This window comes from Ostrea edulis, chromosome 5 (genome assembly GCF_947568905.1).
Source record: "Ostrea edulis chromosome 5, xbOstEdul1.1, whole genome shotgun sequence".
In the NCBI taxonomy this organism is placed as follows: Eukaryota; Metazoa; Mollusca; class Bivalvia; order Ostreida; family Ostreidae; genus Ostrea; species Ostrea edulis.
The window spans coordinates 43,290,962-43,310,508 of record NC_079168.1 but is presented as its reverse complement, the minus strand read 5'-3'; the positions used below and the strand labels follow the sequence as shown (position 1 = coordinate 43,310,508).

The 19,547-nt window shown below is 34.3% G+C and overlaps 1 protein-coding gene across 4 annotated transcripts in view; it reads right to left on the bottom strand.

Moving 5' to 3' along the window:
- Window positions 1–1,457: 1,457 nt before the first annotated feature.
- LOC125650469 (ubiquitin carboxyl-terminal hydrolase 3-like) overlaps window positions 1,458–19,547 on the bottom strand; it is a 26,422-nt gene continuing 8,332 nt past the window's right edge. For 2 of the 4 annotated variants that reach the window (XM_048878807.2, XM_048878810.2), the window contains 13 exons: window positions 18,714–18,800; window positions 15,005–15,088; window positions 14,156–14,243; window positions 12,418–12,503; window positions 12,199–12,309; window positions 11,718–11,831; window positions 10,380–10,600; window positions 9,386–9,469; window positions 9,144–9,262; window positions 6,108–6,227; window positions 5,915–5,988; window positions 5,569–5,609; window positions 1,458–5,116 (listed from right to left, as the gene is read on the bottom strand). In XM_048878807.2, coding sequence (XP_048734764.2) covers window positions 4,977–5,116; window positions 5,569–5,609; window positions 5,915–5,988; window positions 6,108–6,227; window positions 9,144–9,262; window positions 9,386–9,469; window positions 10,380–10,600; window positions 11,718–11,831; window positions 12,199–12,309; window positions 12,418–12,503; window positions 14,156–14,243; window positions 15,005–15,088; window positions 18,714–18,800 — 1,369 coding nt within the window. In that variant the 3' untranslated portion in view covers window positions 1,458–4,976. The remainder of the gene's footprint in view (window positions 5,117–5,568; window positions 5,610–5,914; window positions 5,989–6,107; window positions 6,228–9,143; window positions 9,263–9,385; window positions 9,470–10,379; window positions 10,601–11,717; window positions 11,832–12,198; window positions 12,310–12,417; window positions 12,504–14,155; window positions 14,244–15,004; window positions 15,089–18,713; window positions 18,801–19,547) is intronic. The other 2 variants (XM_048878808.2, XM_048878809.2) reach the window with 2 other exon arrangements.

Genomic DNA, 19,547 nt, shown 5'->3' with positions numbered 1-19,547 from the left:
GAATGAAGTTCTGGGGGGGTATATAGGAATCACTCTGTCTGTCTGTCCGTCCGTCTGTCTCCAGATTCGTGTCTGGGCCATAACTTTGTTCTTTGACATAGGCATACCATATTTGGCACACAGGTGGATCACCATGAGACGATGTGTCAGGTACCTTCATGACCTTGACCCTTGACCTTAAGGTCAAAATTAAAGTTTTTTTCAATGGATTCGTGTCCGGGCCATAACCTCTTTGTTCTTTGACATAGGCATACTATATTTGATACATGAGTGTATCACCATGAGATGATGTGTCATGTACCTTCATGACCTCCATATGACCTTGACCTCAAGGTCAAAATTAAAGGTTTTTACAATGGATTCGTGTCAGGGCCATAACTTCTTTGTTCTTTGACATAGGCATACCATATTTGACACATAAGTGTATCACCATGAGACGATGTGTCATGTACCTTCATTACCTCTATATGACCTTGAACTTTGACCTCAAGGTCAAAATTGATTATAGGGTTTTGACATAGTCATACCATAAGACATGGGTGTATCACCACGAGACAATGTGTCATGTACATTCATGACTTTGATCTCAAGGTCAAAATTATAGGTTTATACCATGGATTTGTGTTCGGACTATATCTTCCATTTTCTTTTACAAAGGCATACTATATTTTTACACTCAGGAAAGAGGTAATTTATGCCTATTAACAACACCCTTTAGGAGATTGGGGTAAGCGGGGGGTATTCTTATTGAGCATTGCTCACAGTACCTCTTGTTAAATTAGTTGTACCATCAGACCTTACGACCTCTGTTCCACAAATGTTACACTTTGGTTTTTTCAAGCTACAAATATGTAATATTTGAAAACTGAGACCACGGTATCATCACCACGCGCACACTTTCGACATGTTTGCTTTGTGTGCAGTCATGGAGCAAATGACATTTAGAAAGGTCGTTAGAATATTTTCAATTTATTTGTTAACTCGTTCAGGAAATCTCGCTGTAAGATACGTTAATAACCACACTTAATATATTAAACAATACGGGACTCGCTGTATCGGTTATCATATCACTCAAAAATACCAATGTATATTGATAATCGATCCCACCCCCGGGGGCCATGTCCAAAGTACTTTGACCTTGTAATCTCAAAATTAATAGGTCATCTACTCCTTAGGATGTCAGTGTCCCAAATTTGACGTGTCAAGCAAAGGGTTCTAGGATATTGGGCTGACAATAACTTACATTGTCAAGTTAGACCCTCGACCTTGTGATTTCAAAATCAATGGTGACATCTACTTCTTAGGGGGAACCAATGTACCAAGTTTGGTGGCTGTCAAGGTTCTTATGATTGGACAACACTTGGTCTACTGACCAATATACCAACCAACAGGTGCAAACCAATACACCCCCCCCCCCCCTTTAAAAGGGGGCATGAAATAAATGATTCTAATGCTGGTCAATGTTTATCAATTATTTATTGACAAATGTTATTTAATTGCAAGAAAACAAGCATCTCTTTTTGATCCAGTGCTCAGCACATGAACATACACCAAATGAAGACAGATTGGTCAAGATTAACCTCAGAACCAGCGAGGATATCTGTAGCATTTACACAGTAGCTTCTTCTCTTCTACACAACAGACAAGCAGAAATCAAACAGACTTTAACAACCAAAAGCCAGAGTAATATTTTTTTCTGTTAAGGACATGCCTTATCAGTCACCTGATCAATCATTAAAAGTATCACTTAACCAAAGGGCTATAAAATCTATCATATTAAGCTAAATTTTAATATTCAGTATAAAACAAGTGTTTTTAAAACACAAATGTCCCTGACAGTCCCCATATTGATGAAAGATTTTGCATAATTATATATGTTATATCAATACTATATGACTATTTTGGACCCACCCTAGAATAGGAACCCCGAGGTTAAGAAATTTACAATTTTGGTACATCCCTTTCTGCTTTTTCTTAATATGCATTTAGTTCTTATATAGTATCATAAAAATTCAGAAAGAAGTCTATTATATGATTGACATTTGATCACTATGACCATTTTGGCTGCACCCTGGCCATAACTCCTACCCCCTGAAATTTTCAATTTTGGTAAAGGACTACCTGCTCTTTCTGAATATCAATTTAGTTTAAATTCAGTATCCACCCCTACCCCTGGGATCATGAAATTTACAACTTTGATAGAGGCCTTCCTGCTCTACATGACTATGCACTTGGTTTTTTTTTTTTTTAATACAGATGTGTGGTTGTAAAGATCTTAGTTAAATGTGGTAAATTTTAAGGCCCAAAGGTGCAGGAATCCTGAAATTTACAATTTATGTCACCTTTATCCCATAGATGCTTCATTCCAAATTTGAAAAGAATTGGAAGAGTAGTTATCAAGAAGAATTTAAAAATGTTCCATTGTTAACAGGATGTATGGATTGATATGGGGTTTTTTTTTGTTTAGTTTGTAACAAGTACAAATATTAAATTCTTTAAAACATAAGGGACTTATAAATTTTCTATGATTATAAAAGTTGATATTACCTCCTCCCCATATGACAATATAAATTTACCCCACTGTTTTGGACTTAATTGAAAAATCATGAGTAAATTACCTCGCATACTGTAAATTGTATTCATTATACTTATAAAAACATAAATTTAGTTTTAATTTCATCATTTTTGGAAAAAAAAATTGTTTACAGCAAGTGTTGTTAGAAAACAAACGTCAGAGTAAATTTTCACTGATTTTCCATAATCCTTGTATTTCACTCGGAGTTAAGATATTTGGAAATAATTTGTTGAAATGAGGTTAATTCCATTATATCTTTAATTTCATATTTTCTTTTCCATGCTGGAAATTTAAGTTGTTGAACAAGAAAAAACACTACTCTGGCCTAAGAATCACAATTTTTTTTCTCAAATTCATAGTTACAAAATGATCTTCACAATTTATTTCAGACGGAAGCAATCCTCACATTTCAAAGAAAATGCATTAAACAAAGATTGCCATCCTTTTCCTGGAGCAAGATCTGTATATAATTTGACAAATTTGGAGTACCAACATTTTTAATAATGTAAATTTGACATAATTGAGGGAAACCAATATCAATTCTCATATGGACATAATTTTGAAGATTACTATTTTAATGGCTTACCCACTATATAGTAAGCAAATGAATATAAGAACTGGGCTTAAATAACTAAACTGACAAGATACTGTTACTATTTGTTCTTTTTTAACAATTGTATGTTGTCTGAAAAGAAGAATCTACCATGAAATGGTGACAGTGAAAATGTGTTAAAATGGGAAAACTCTGAGCACAGCTTGGTACACGTTTTAAAATCTATTAAAGATACAACCTTACTTCTCCAAAGTGGTGGAACATCAAAACCAAACGACAAATGACCATTAGTCTAAACAGTGTCTCTCACAATGTCAGAAAAATAAAACTAAAAAAATAATTCTCCATTGAACACCAGACTAAATTTGAACTTGTTCGAGTACAAAATATGCCTTGATCTTTAGAACAGCTTTTCACAACAATGCAAAACATATCTAATTTACAAAGTAGGCATTTTATTTTTAGAAAACCAATATATGGTATAAAATTTTTCATGTATCATAGGTTGTGATTTGCATCTAAGACATAATCCATAATGAATTAATGCAATGCACACAATTTTCAGAAATTGTACAGTTGTGACCTGCATCTAATACACTTAATTTATTCGAATATCCTACAAACCTTTGCACTGCAAAAAAAAGTGCATCCCCTCATGACTGGGGATATTTATAAACACAACATCAAATCAACTGTATTTTATATTAGCATCAAGACCATACTCACTCATGCATTACTACATCCCCTTCTCCACTCAAAGGGAATAAAGATCATCTACACAATAGCTGCACAACAGCTGTATCAAATCAGTTACCTGCAGAACTGTATAAAATTGGAATGGAGAGCTGCAGACCCAGACAATAAAGACATTTTTTTTCTGTCTTCCTCATGTGTGTTTTCACATATATATCAAGGAATTCTCAACACATTTTCCCACTACACCTGTGTACCTTCAAACATTTACTCACAGCTGCAACCAAAATGTAATACCCTTTACATCGCAATGTCAGGCTGACAGAGCTTTCCATACTATGTCTATACATTTTGGATCAGTTGCAACTACTTCCTCACAAATATCTCTACTATCAAATATTTTGGATACAATAATATAAAGCATTACAAAATATTGCTGTACATGTGTTTATAAAGAGGTTCAAACTGCATCAAATTTAAGGTTCTCAATATACTAAATGTCTAAGGATGGTATTTGGTATATTTTTCTCCATTCATTAATTAATGACAGAAACTATGAGATTGGAAAGCATGAACAAATACAATAATTAACTGGAATTCCAACTGATTATCATCTTAAAATGACAAGTTACAAGTTTCCAGCACATCTGGGGCTTTGATAATGTTTGAAGGTGTCTTAACACAAGTGTGGTCAGAAAATGTTAAAGAATCGTCCATGTTAAGACAGCAATAAAAAATACAGATATAATACTAGAATTATGAGCAGCAAAATTTATGTTATAAATTGAAGGTTTTTAAAATGGCTGGATCAGTAGATCTATTCTTCCCCAGAGAGCAACAATACTACAGAAACAGGTGGGAGCATTATTATGGGAACCACCCATCAACATATTCTTTTGTCACAAACATTACTGTCAAGCTTTATAATACTATCAGAGTAGACTAAAAAATGCATACTTTTCTATATATCATACATCATGCCATCTTTCATACATGCAGAGATGGAGTCGCATTTTACCGCTAAAAAGTAGACAAACACACTTATCAACATTTACAGGTACACAAAATTTCACAAGATGAAAATTGATGTGAGTCATCCATCCCCAATCTTTCCATCAATGATATGGTCCATACAACGGTCTGACAATGCTTTCTCTACTTTCCATTCCTGATGGATAAATAATCCGGGACCTTGAACTGCCGGCGTATATAGAACAAGATGTATGCTTTACATTTTGCCACTGTTTCTTGCTCACAAGGAGTCACTGTACTGTCATTAAAATGGAACCATTGACCTGGAAAACAAATGCAAAATTGCACTTCAATTTTACCTTATTTCCCACAAAAGAAATAATAATTTCCAATTCCAATTGTAAAAAATTTCAAAGTCGGCTTCATTATTACACTCAATGATTTATTGACATTGAATAAGATTCTAATATTAGTTATTTACAGAGAGTGAAGCAGTGGTTTGTGATGGGAGTTATCAGATTTTCATAGACTTGGATCTGCCTACTAGGCATATCAAACAAATCACACCAAACTGACCCAAAAATTTCTGGAATCAATGTACAGGGCTGGGACAGCAATTAGCATTTATAATATTGTTATACTTGTGATGTAAATGAACATGAAACTTTGCAAACATCAAATCAAGTCACATGTGTAAGATGGTCCCTATTACATGCAATTCACCAGAGTCTACAAAGGGCAATGGTATATGGTTAGATTTGAGACACTGGCTTACCTTCGTGTCTGGCGTATGATGTGTAGTGACCTGATCCTGCCCTGTAACACAGAACTTTGGAGTTAAGAGCAAGACCTACCCTGTATATGTAACAAATGTACAATGTAAATCTCATCTTCTCGTCATCAACTTAAAATCTTGGTTAATACTTTGCCTCTGTATTCAAAAATTCATTGCCTACAAGTACATGTATCGTGTCTTGTATTTACAAAATCTATTGACTTTACATGTGACCTTTTTAGAAAAGAAAGTATTGTGTGGCAAGAAAGGATATAGTTTAGATTAAAACGCACTGATCACAAGTGAGGACTGATTCTAAGAAATGCCATCTGTGAGTGTTACTTACCCTGAACCATGATGGACAACCACTGCCGCTAAGTCATACTCATTACTTCCACCACCACTTCCCCGAGTCTCATGCTGATGAAAAAAAAATTTCAACGATAAATAACATCACATTATGACTCCTGTACCTTATTTTCTTTTTTAATCAGTCTTCTTACAGTACTACTCTGTAATTTACTTTCAAATATACTCACCAAATTATCAAGAATGTACTTGTGCATGTTCAATCCTTCCAGTGGAAATTCTACAAACGTCTCTAATTTCACTCTGAAGAAAGACTGCCACCGAAACCGTTTTATATGTAAACACAGAACCTGGAACACACATTAGCAATATAATATAAAGAATACATTCATTTCTCTTTCAAGGCTAAATTTTGGGCACTACTGACCTACAAATGTGAAACTACAGGTATATATTGTACTTATTCCCACAGGGTCAAAATAAAAAAACCTGACATTCAAAGATGCTTGAATTAAGTGAAGTGGTAAGAATTATCCATAGCTTCTAAATGGTGATTTTAAAATATTTTAATTTCTAACTGGTATTGTGCTTATTTCCCCATTCAATTGATGTGCAATTTTTAAAATTGTTTTTATTGCATTTTTTACATTGTGTGTTATCAGAATGATGGCAGAATTTACTGTGTCTGATCAATATGATATATGTACAGTCAAACCAGTATTAAGAAGTCACCCATGGAATTCAGTAAAAGTGACCTTTAAAGAGAAGTGACCCCGTGATAAAGGTCCACGTCAGCACATAAAACTTGGACGTCCTATGATTTACAATACTACATGCATATAAAGTACATGTATGTATACACTTCAATGTATATAGAATGCTACATAATTAACAAAAAAATTTGAAATAATTAGATTGATTGAAGATCAATTCACACACAGTTGTACATAATATGCACTGTTTGAAAAAGTTGGTGATTTTTGTTCAGCACATGCATTGTTTTCTACTTCACGTATTATTTCAGCTTTCCGTTTTTAAATATTCATAACTTGAGTTTTTCCAATGCCCAATTTCAAAGCAACAGTTTGGGCACTTAATTCTCATGCCATCATTTTAATGGCTTAACCTCGTTTTTTCAGATTTAGTGCTTTAATTCAATCCTTTTCTGCCATTTTATTTGAAATTTGGTTTACAGTGTAAAAACAACTTTTTAGATATGTTAAGTTCAACTGATAACTTTATTTGTTCCTCCAACCGTTCAAAATTGATCTAATTCGACCAATTATATTCTCAAGATCTCGGCACACTTTATTAATAATCGATTATTTATATTAGTAGCAGAAAATTCAGACACCATAACCCCCGGATGTAAGCAGTGTTTGAAATAACCATCCACCCAATGACCCGAGGTGCAAAAATTTTGCTGTGGGTGAACAAATTTCTTGGTAGAGACGCCTGATCAGATGTGTTAAAATTTATATGTATAAAATCTACTTATCATATTGGTAACGATTGATTGATTGTATATTAACGTCCCTCATGAGGATTTTTCACTCATATGGAGATGTCATCATTGCTGGCGAAGGGCTGAAAAATTTAGGCCTATATTTGGCGCTTACAGCCTTTGAGTAGGGAGGGATCTTAATCGTGCTACACCTGCTGTAACACTGGGCCTTGGTTTTTGCGGTCTCATTCGAAGGACCGCCCCATTTAGTTGCCTCTTATGACAAGCAAGGGGTATTGAGGACCTATTCTAACCCGGATCCCCACAGAATTATCAGTAACGAAGTTGTAACAAGCCAAGGGGCTTTATAAAATTATATATGATCAGGATGGAAGTTATGGGAACCGAGTCCTCTAGTCACATATCTTGCTAATTTTACAGTAAGTTTCAAACACTGATTAAGTAACGTGATAAAGTGGTCACATTGCAAGAACATGAATTCGTTTGTTAAGAAGTTTTACATGTATTTAAGGAATATAAAATTAAAGCAAGTAATTTCATCATTAATTATTTCATGAGTAATCCTCTCCCTTAACTATGCAATAAAAAATTTCTCGTGTTTATTTAAAAATCTACATTATTTCCCCTTAGAAAGTGGTTCTGGAGAAAATTTTAAAGCATCTTCCCTTTATATTCCTATGTAGAACGTTGCACTCTTCCTGTGGCCTCATTTTTAATCCAGGAGTAATGGTGTGCACAAATCTAAATTTACACTATATAAAGAAGCCTTTTTGTAAATATTGGTATTTATGGTGCAATGGTTATTGAGATGAAGATTTTTAAAAACACACACATCCACTTTTCAGTTTCTTTTAATCATCTCCCTTTTGAAAGGAGTCTGGCTCTTCATTTGAACTAATTGGAATCCCCTTTACCCAAGGATATTTTTTGGTTGAAATTGGCTTAGTAGTTCTGGAATAAAAAAGAAATTGAAAAGACACCACAACATTTTCACTATTTTGCAATTATCTCCCCTGAAAGAGGTATGGCCCTTCATTGGACAAACTTGAATCCCCTGTATTCAAGGATATTTAGTGTCAAGTTTGATTAATATTGGCTAGGTGGTTCTGAAGAATAAGATTTTTAAAGATGTTTCCCCTAGATATTTGCACTCTTCCTGTGGCTCCATTATTGGTCTGGGGATTACGGTTTGAACGAAATTAAATCTAAACTATATAACAAAGCTTTCTTGTAAATATTGGTATTTATGGTGCAGTGGTGTTTTTTTGACAAACACAAAATGTTCAGTTTTTCTTAATTATCACTCCTAAAGAAGGGGTGTGGCCCTTCATTTACTCAAATTTGAATCCCCTTTACCATAGGATATTTTGTGCCAAGTTTTCTTGAAACTGGCATAGTGGCTCCAGAGGACATGAAAATGTGAGAGTTTTCGATGATGATAAAATAAAAAATTTAGCTGGGACAGGTGATGACTAAAAAAGATAGTTTGTTTGCCCTCATCCACCCAACTGAAATTTACCTCCCAGAATCAAAACTTTTTCATTTGTTTCATCAATGAAATCAAATTTTTTTTTAAATCTTTAATATCCAGAATTTGATTGGTATCTTAGTGTGGAAGTATGTCCAGTTTCAAGACGATGTAATTTTAAAACTTGTGTACACTAGAGCCCATTTGGAAAAACCACTGATTGAAAACTAATGTCTTAAATGAAATAAAAAACTACCAAAATGCTTGATACAGAGTTGGACTAAACAATCAAATATCTTTTTAAAGAAAATAAGTTGCAGGTATTGGTCTTACATTTGGCAGTCTCCGTATCCAGAATTTTTTGGTGGACCTCTGTTTCATTTTACAGTTGCTACACATATAGAGCTCAGATTCTTCAAGTTCTTCTAGATCAGTAAAACTCTGCAAACAATCTGAAGAAAAAGATGTAACATCACTCATTGTCACAAATGAAGAAAATAATTCAAAGTTTAAAATCGTGAAATCTCTTAAGTGAATGATGAAAACAATGAACAGATGTTAGTGTGTTGTATAACCTGATAAGGTACATCGGGGTTGCTCCCCATCTTTTGCTTTGACACCTCTGGTACAAAACTGTTGTGGAATATCAAGAGATAAATCTGTAGAAAATACCATGCAAATATACATTAATACACATGTGACTTAAACATGTATACCTTTTACAAAGGACTATATATCACAAGGGCTTAATTCGGCCCCACACAATGATGTACAGTTTATCAACAAATTCTGCTTCAAAGAAGAGTAAATGCACATCTTTCTGATATGTAATTTTCATAAAAAATGCTGAAAATCCTAAGACATGACATCATCAACATTTGAATTTTGCAGAGTTCAAAATTTTGATGAAAAGGGCATATTTTCACACCATTTTCCTTTCCCCATACACGAAATGACAGACAACGGAAAGTTTTGATCAGAAAAGCTCACTTGAGCAATTGGCTCGGGGAACTAAAAAAATTTGTCATTTCCATGTGAAGAACACCCCCCCCCCCCCCCTCCCCGGCATTAAAACCACTCCCCCAATCTTTTTTGCAACTCCCTTAAAGTAATACACAATGAATAATATGACATGAACCAATTTTCCTAGTAATTTCAATTCAAAGCCACAATAGTAAATGGCACATCTTGATGTGATGCTGTATCTGCATGCCATACATCAGAATCTACGGTGCAATAGTATTACAGGAATACACAGCAAGGACATGATTTCACCAAGAAGAGAAGGAAAAGGAGAAGGAGAAATCAGACTGAAACAATATATTTCCCTTTAAAATGAAGGAGATGCATAATCATATTTGCTGGGTATTATTTTAGCAAATTAGGCATAGATCTTGAATGGGCACTCAGTAGACATATTTTACATGGTTAATGTACTTTTCAACAACCATGATGCATTAACTTTAAACCTATTAAGTGCTATACACTCAGAATTAACCTTTGTAGAATGTTCAATATGGATTATTATGTGATGTACCATCGTATTTACTATCTCAGATTTTAAGTTACCTAGAAATGGATCATGCTTTTTTGATTCAACCCCACATACAAGACAGTTGACCTCATTTTGAAGGAGCCCACCAAAAATTGCAGTGACGATGGTGCTCTTGCCCTTCGGTCCAATAAATGGACTGTCACTGTTTGGGTAGGGCAGCAGGGTGAGAAGCTCTGTGTGGAGCCTGTCCAAGAGATATCGCATAAATTCATGGGCATCTTGCTGTTGGTATCCTCTGAAACAGAAAAATTGGGAAAGTAGAATGTTTCAGAGACTAAAATTAGCCTACCCTTCAAGCACCAACATTAGATACTATACGTCAAATAAAAGCCACTGCCACACATTTTAGTAGCCTACTGGGCATGCGCATTATTTAAGAAATAAATAACGTTTTTCAGTGAACATGGCATTATGAACTGCAGTTGCTGATCTATTGGCATCATGGAGTATGCCAGCAGATCAGTAATCACAGTTCATAGCTCACTGAAAAATACTATTTATTATATCTTTATCATGGTTTTCCCTTTTGGCCCCCCCCCCCCCCCCCCCCTCTCATGTGCATCCATGCTATTAAATATACAGTATCTCTGAGTCTAAATTATAAAACACAACATGTATATTTGCTTTAAGTTTACCCACAGTTGCTGTACTTACTTGCTTCTGACATGGTGAAAAAATTTGCTTGTTTATGTTAAGAGTAGTACTTCCACGATGGTGTCCAGAGCATTCTGTTTATTAATGTTACGTTTAGTAACACGTGGGTCATCTACTCTTTATGATGTACCAAGTTTGATGACCGTTAAACAAAGGGTTCTCAAGATACTGAGAGGACAATATCTATGTCCAGAGCAGTTTGATCATTGACCTGTGATCTTAAAATCAATAAGTGTCATCTACTCCTTAGGTAGAACCAGTGTACCAAGTTTGATGTCTGTCGAAAAAATGGGGTTCTCAAGATATTGAACACACATCTTTAAACATGTCCAGTTTGACCCTTGACTTTGTGACCTCAAAATCATTTACCAAGTTTGATAACTTTCAAGCATAGGGATCTTTAGATATTGAGTGGGCAAAACGATGACACATGTAAAGAATTTGTTAACTTAGTCTACATACCAAACAACCGACCAAGAGGTGCAAAACAATATACCCCTCTTTTTCAAGGAAGGGGGGGGGGGGGGGGGCATCAAAAAAAGTTTAGCAGAAATTCTTCATCTATAACATAAAACAATCATTTGCAACTTTAAGTATTCTGTAATTTTTTCAGTGTAAGTGCTTAATGTTATGGTATAAAGTCATTAATACAAGATTTTTATTTTCATAACCACATTTCTAATTTTATAACCACATACCTAAATCTGGGTACAACCTTCCAAATAACAGCAAACAAGGATTCTGGTGAAATAGCACCTTTTGAGCCTTGCCACAGGGCACAAAGGGTCTTCCTAAGCTCTTCAACCAATAAGCTAAAATAAGATATGGCATATTCCAAATGTATAATCATACACACATTTAACACACTAAATAAAAACAATTCAGTCACAGAATATGAATATCTATCATGCAGTGAATAGACAGTCACAAATATCATGAATATCTCTTGCTTTAAACAAGATATGTGCTCCCCCCCCCCTCCCCCCCCCCCCCCCCCCCCCCCCCCCCCTGATGTTCTCTCAGAAGAATGATTTTAAAGACTGAATATTATTCATTATTAGTGTTCATTGTAAAATTCCCGATTACAAGGGTCCAAATCCCATCCCAAAAAGGTGTGGCAATCCCCTGAATTGTACCCATGTTAAATGGATGTGCAGTGTGTGTGTGAGAAATAATTACAAATCCTCCTCCAATGATTTCGATTTCCTGGTTTGCACTTTCTTGACCTTTGTTACTTTTTCTTCTAGTGATGGTAGTTGCTTTATATAGCCACAAAACTGCTGAATGTTACTAAAAATGAATTAAACTTCTATAATTCATACTAAAGAGATACAACCATGCCAATTCAAAATGAAAGTAAATTAATTTTTCCAAATTTGTCTGCAAATATTAAAATACCTCAGAGATTGCAACACTGCATTCATAAAACATGTATTCCCCAGATTCCTTAATCCAGAGGATCTTGGCTTACTTAGTCTATCATCCTGTAAAATTCAAACAGTGCATGCAAAAATTCTTGCATTCATGGGATATGGTACTTATTTACATAACAAAACACAATTTCTGAAATATATCAGCTCTTCTGTGATGGAGGTATGTTCAGTATTCTGTTGAACGTTTGGATGGGTACAATATGTCCCATATGCAAAGATTTTCCCTATATATTTGTATGTAAAACTTAGATCCCCACTTGTGGCCCCATCCTGCCCAAGGGGGCCATGTTTTTAACAAACTTCAATTTGTACTATGTCAGGAAGCTTTCATGTAAATATCAGCTTTTCTGGCTCAGTGGTTCTTGAGAAGAAAAGTTTTAAAGATTTTCCCTATCTATTTGTATGTAAAACTTTGATCCTCTATTGTGGCCCCATCCTACCCCCAAGTGTCATGATTTTAACAAACTTGAACCTGTACTATGTCAGGAAGCTTTCATGTAAATTTGTACTTTCCTAGCCAAGTGGTCCTTGAGAAGATTTTCCCTATATATTTGTAAAACTTTGATCCCCAATTGTACTTGAATCTCCACTATGTCAGGAAGCTTTCATGTAAATTTAAGCTTTTCTGACCCAGTGGTTCTTGAAAAGAATTTTTTTTAAAATTATCCCACCCTATTTTTGCACTTTTGTAAATCTCTCTCCTTTGAAGGGGGCATGGTCCTTCCTTTGAAAAAAGGTGAATCCCCATAACCCAAGGATGATTTGTACCAAGTTTGGTTGAAATTGGCCCAGTGGTTCTGGAGAATAAGTCGGAAGTATGAAAAGTTTACAGACGGACGGACAGAGGGTGATCAGAATAGCTCACTTGAATTTTCAGCTCAGGTGAGCTAAAAAGTAGTTCAAACTTCCAGGTTAAGGTCACACATTAAAGGTCTTTTTGTAGAAAATGTATATAAAAAATATGAAAGCCCTAGCTTAAATAGTTCAAGAATTTTTTAAAAAGATTTTCCCATTATATTAGCATATAACACTTTGATCCCCCATTGTAGCCATACATTACTTCCAGGGACAATGAATTGCACAAACTTGGATCTACTCTATATCAGGAAGCTTTGATGTAAATTTGAACTTTTCTGCCCTAGTGGTTTCTGAGAAAAATGATTATTAAAGATTTTCCCTATATACTTGAATGTAAAACTTTGATCCCCTATTGTGGCCCCACCCTACCCCCAGGGGCCATGATTTTAACACACTTGAATCTGCACTATGTCAGGAAGCTTTCATGTAAATTTCAACTTTTCTGGCCAAGTCGTTCTTGAGAAGATTTTTAAATGACCCCACCCTATTTTTGCATTTTCGTGATTATCTCTCCTTTGAAAGGGGGCATGGCCCTTCATGTGAACAAACTTGAATCCCTTTCATCCATGGATGATGCGTACCAAGTTTGACAGAAATTAGCCCAGTGGTTCTGGAGAAGAGGATAAAAATGTGAAAAGTTTACAGACAGACGGATGGACAGACAGACGACGGACAACCGGTGGTCAGAATAGCTCACTTGAGCTTTCTGCTCAGGTGAGCTAAACATTTCCAACATCCCAAAATGTTGATGAGTTTTCTCAAATCGATAAGGCATACGGAAACTTTTAAATTTGGTGTGAAAAACACTGTAAACACATCTATTCTCTACTTTTTCAATTTTTCACCTTTTTAATTTTCTTTATTGATGTTTCATTTTCTTGTGAGTCAGTTGAGCATCTCCGTCTGGTTTTTTGCCTCATTTGAGCCTGGGCACTACAAAATAAAAAATGACATTTAAAATACTAGATAGTTTTTATTCGTTTACACAATTTCTTTGGATTGGACAATTCTCAAATTCCTTGGGGATCAAGGTTAGAATAGGTCCCCTTGCGTGTCGTAAGAAGCGACTAAATGGGGCGGTCTTTCGGATGAGACCACAAAAACCGAGGCCCTGTGTCACATCAGGTGTGGCACGATAAAGATCCCTTCCTGCTCAAAGGCTTTTACCTGTGTTTCAAATAATATTTTGAGAAATGCACCGATATTTGATATTTTTCCACAACAAATCAATTTCATATCAATACTCTTATATATTTATCCGTGTTCCAATAATGTTTTGCGATATGACATCGATATTTCACTTTTTATTCTCAGCAAATTAAACAGTTACTGTTTTGTTTATTTCGTCCATATTTTTGTTGTTTAAAAATACTAGGCTATACATTATGCCATCCAGAAAAATACTAATTTTCTAAGGACACTCCAATAAGTCGGACATAGAGTGGATTAAAATTTAACTCCCAAAAATCTTACTTATAGGCGAGTATATATGGTAGTCTGATTTAACACAGTATAGAGACAAGGGAGTAGTAAAAAGTCACAAATGTGAAAAGTTTAGAAAGACAAACAGATGCCAAACAATGGGTGATCAGAAAAGCTTTCTGTAGCTTTCAGCTCAGGTGAGCTAATAGCTACAGGAATATTCAATAGCTCTAAATAGAAAATATATTTTATCAGTTTGATTTTCTGAATACCTGGAAATGGACTGGAGCTGTTTACGGAGCTTCTCAATGTGGCCAAGAGTAGTGTCATTGATGACAAACTCATCACACTTATAACTACAAAAAATAAAAAGATGATTGTGAAGCAGATGCCCCCGTAGAGCAGCAAAGTAATTCTGGTACCCAAAGAAAGGTTTTGTCACAAGGAATACACAGGTGAAATATGAAAGCCCTATCATTGACTAGTGATGAAACGATTGTCGCTGACAATCGATAAATGTCAGTGCTCCAAGTTGCAAGTAAAACAGTCGCATTTGCGACCAGAAAATCGATTTTGCGACTTGAGATTATATTTAAATCACATTTTTGTGAGTGGAGAAAAATTGGGCATCCAGTAAAATTTTGTAATCAGGATCAGAAGTCTGAAGAAATATTTTTCAGTCTCAGTCAAAACAGCATTTGAAAGCAATCAAGATGGCAGGAAAACGAGGGTTAAAGCACTTTGGATTTATCAGTAGTAAAAAGTAGAAGCCTCGGCCTATTACATGTAACGAAGAAATTCAAGAATCAAACAGAGAAAGTTCTGCATTTAAAGATGACGTAGCTGTGTCTAAAGAAAAATGCAAAAGTAAAGTAAGAACCCCAGTCCTAATGGCTGAAGGAATTTTCATGGTTGATATACAGAGATTGCAAAATGTTTTCAAGAATTTGTAAGGCCAATCCGCCAGCAACATCCACCATTTTTGGACACCCATTGTCCGATTTCACCACGACCTGGTGTACATCTTTCAAATGTGGAAATGTGACTATTCACGGTAACAGTAAGATACATGTCTTTGTCCGTGGCTGCATTATTAGCAGTAAGTCAAGCGGGGCAACTGTTGCTGCTAATTTTGACAGACAATTACAAACTCAGGATGTAGTGTTCTTATTGATGCTGGTACTGATTGTTCAGCAAAAGATCCAACAAAAGTAGAAGCTCTTATTCGCATAAGCAGTGAAGGCCCACTTATTGAGGACTTTAAAGCAAATCCTTGTGTGGAATGCTGGGTTTTCTTCCCCAGAAGCGTACTGTAAAATATACAGGATGGCCCAATGCAATACAACTTTTGCCAGAGTAAATACTTGACTTGTTCGCATCCAGCATGTTTCACAGCACATTTCTATTCAGTTTAGAAATAAAACAAACAAAATGCATACATGGGTGTTGATTTTTTTCTTGAAAGATATTCAAATTAAAGAAACAAACTTGTAGGTCTTATTTACAAAATCTTTTACCATGGTAAGTAGAAATTTGAAAATGGCGACCAGAAATATTTCTAGGTCGCCATTTTGCCAGTAGGTCAAATCCAAAGGTCGTCACAAGGAATATAAATGTGAAATATGAAAACTTTATCGCCATTCATTCAAAAGTTAACGGACTAACATACAGACAAAAACAATTTAATCTTTTCCAGTTAAAAAAAAAAGACATGACCACTTGTCCACTGTATCTAAGGTCAGTAAATTTTTGCAAGTAAATGATAACTCCAGGGGCAGACCAAGAACATTTTAAGAGGGGTTTTCGGGCAACCTGATATTTAGTGCAACCAGAAACATGGTTGCCCAAATGACAAGTCCAGATTTTGACAACTGTCAATTATATAATTGGGCAGTGAGCATGCTATTTTGTTTTTAAAAACCATACTAGGTAAAATTTTGTCAACAGTAATGAAACATAAGTTCAAAGGTTTTGAAGAAAAATCACAGCAAAAACACACATCAGACATCTACTTTGTCCAAATGACAACAAGAAGAGTAGATTGAAATGTGCACATCACTAGTGACCTCAAAGACAAGTGTTTTTCAACAAGAGATTCATGGGCTTCAACAGTCACCTGAGGAACATGTATTGTAACAACCTTTCAATGGCCAGCTCAACCAAAAAGGGTGTTGATTATATTTGATAAACAATGGAATAAATATCTGAAGAGAGATATTAGGCATTTATATTAATGTGTATAATTACTGAATATAAATGAGTTAGCCCATAGCTCCACCTTGATGGGACTTGTCAAAATCAATGGTTCAAAGTAGAGAAGTTGTATTTGATTTCCACTTAATATAGATTAATTTAATCAATAACCAAAGAAATATATATATTGTCAGATTTTTAAAGATGTCAGACATACAAAAACAAAGTTTGTATCAACATCAGAAAATCACACATTTTCATTAAACAGCGATGTAAAAAATACATAAATTAAAATACTGGTTAAAAGGACAAAATTTTAATCTACAGTTTCAAAAAACTGCTTCTTTATAAATACATATAAATCAATTGTGGATATCACGGAAATAATTAAATATTAAACTAACATACAATAGAAAAATATCAGCATAAGAGTTATTGCCCCTGACAACATGTTTTAATATACTTAATTGATTATCTATAGAAAATATAAACCTTTTCAATATCAAATTGTTTACCAGAGTTTTTACTGTACAAGTGGTATTTTTCGCAAGACACAAATTTAACAATTTTCCCCAAAATTATGGGAATATATATTTAGCAAGACCTAATTTTAGCAACTTTATAATTCCAAGACCTCCAATTAATATGGAATAAATATTAGTGATATAATTCAATTTTAGAAATCTCAACACTGTTGCTAATAATGCAAAACTTAAAACCTTGATAAAAATTCTGCTAATACTGTATAATATTCAGTGAATAAAATTCTTCCAAAAGGTATATTTCTATCACGTACAAATTTTAATGAAATAAAGATTTTGCAAAAACAAGACATCACACGAGGGTGGAATTACATTTTAAAAAATGTTTGTTTGCCCTCTCCCAACCAAGCTTTTAAAACCTAGCTAGGTAGGTTGAGATTTTTTTTTCAAATTTCAATGATGCTTACCTTTTAAACATTCATTGAAATTCAATGCAAAACAAAGTTACTTCGGTAATTTTTTTTTTTTTTTTTTTTGCTGCTGTTTTGAAACATTTCCTCCAACTTTAAAAAAGGGACACACATGCAACACAACTTAAAATTTCATTGACACTGTCATATGGGTTGTTGTTGCTGAAGTCAGCCATTCTGAATTTCATAATGATCACAGACATTATACATGAGGTTATCTCATATTAACCAGTAATACATCAGCCTATTTTGGGAAACACCATTTTGGAGGAATATTGGGAAACCTTTTAAAATTGAAAATTCATTGAATTTAGGAAAATTAAGAATAGAAACTATGACATGTTGATTTCAGATATATTTCAATTCAAAAAACTGTGGTATAAACTCATAACTTTTATAACAAAGCAATTTTTGCTTTATTAATAATCAACATAATGTAAGACCAAAAGAAAATTACTAAAAATAAAATTGGGGTTGGTAACAATGTGATATCTGTGAAATAAATTCAAATCTTAAATTTAATTGGATCTGCGTTTGTATTACTTTTGTATTCTTTTTAGGATTTATGAGATTGATCACTGTTTGTTATCTTCACTTTTTTTATGTATCCATAATAATAATACATGTAGAAAACTATGTTTTAATGAAATCTCTCCATAACCCATTATTTTTAGTATACAAATTTCTCATTTCTGATTATTAGACATGATCCCCAAAAGTTTAAGAGGTGCATAAGTTCAAAGATCTATTTCTACTCAAAATGCAATTGAAAATATCTTTTGTCTAAGTAAAATAGAAGGCATTGACATCATTCCTACAAAATTTGTCAGCATTACCAAAAGACAGCCAGGTTGTCGCAGTCCATGCAAACTGCGTGGTTCGTTGATTCTTCATGATGGAGCTTGGCATGTCCATTTACATATCTATGTTTAGAAAGTAAAAAGACTAAAGTACATGTATTATAAGAAACGAATAACAAATTTCCATTTTGATGCAATATGTTAGAATTAACAAACCACCAAATTAATCAAAAACAAAAAAATATAAAGTATTTGTTTAAGGTCATAGGAGACATTTTAAAAATGACTTGTCACCTTTGCTTGATGATGTTAAAAGAGACCAGTTTGATGCAATAGTGTACTTGTTTAAACGAACAATTGTGGGTTTTATCCATTAAAGTGCTTCAATGTGCAGCATTCAACTGCAATGCAGGAAGTCAGACTGGTGTTTTAATGTACTTGTTTCCAAAAATTTTTTTTCATGCAAATTCTACACAGAGATTACTTCAGAGTCACAATGAACCCGAAGTTATGTGCTATGATAATCATTTCAAGGAGGATCACATTCTTGTTCCCTACTTTAATACCCCCCAAAAATAGTGGATATAAGAAATTAAATCATCAAACAAGTGCCGTTCCAACCATTTTCAACTATTTTCTGACTACATGCATGACAAAGATGGGGAAATCCTCCAAAATGTCAACTGCTTCATTCAAACAGAGAATGATAGAAGTACAAATGTTTGTTATTAATATCTAATACATGAATAACATTGTATAAAATAGTTACATAAAGCACTTCTGATAAAAACTTTCTGCTTAGATATATATAAGTAAATGAATTAAAGATAGATCTATATGTTGAAAATTTCTGTACTCGGGGGGTTATCG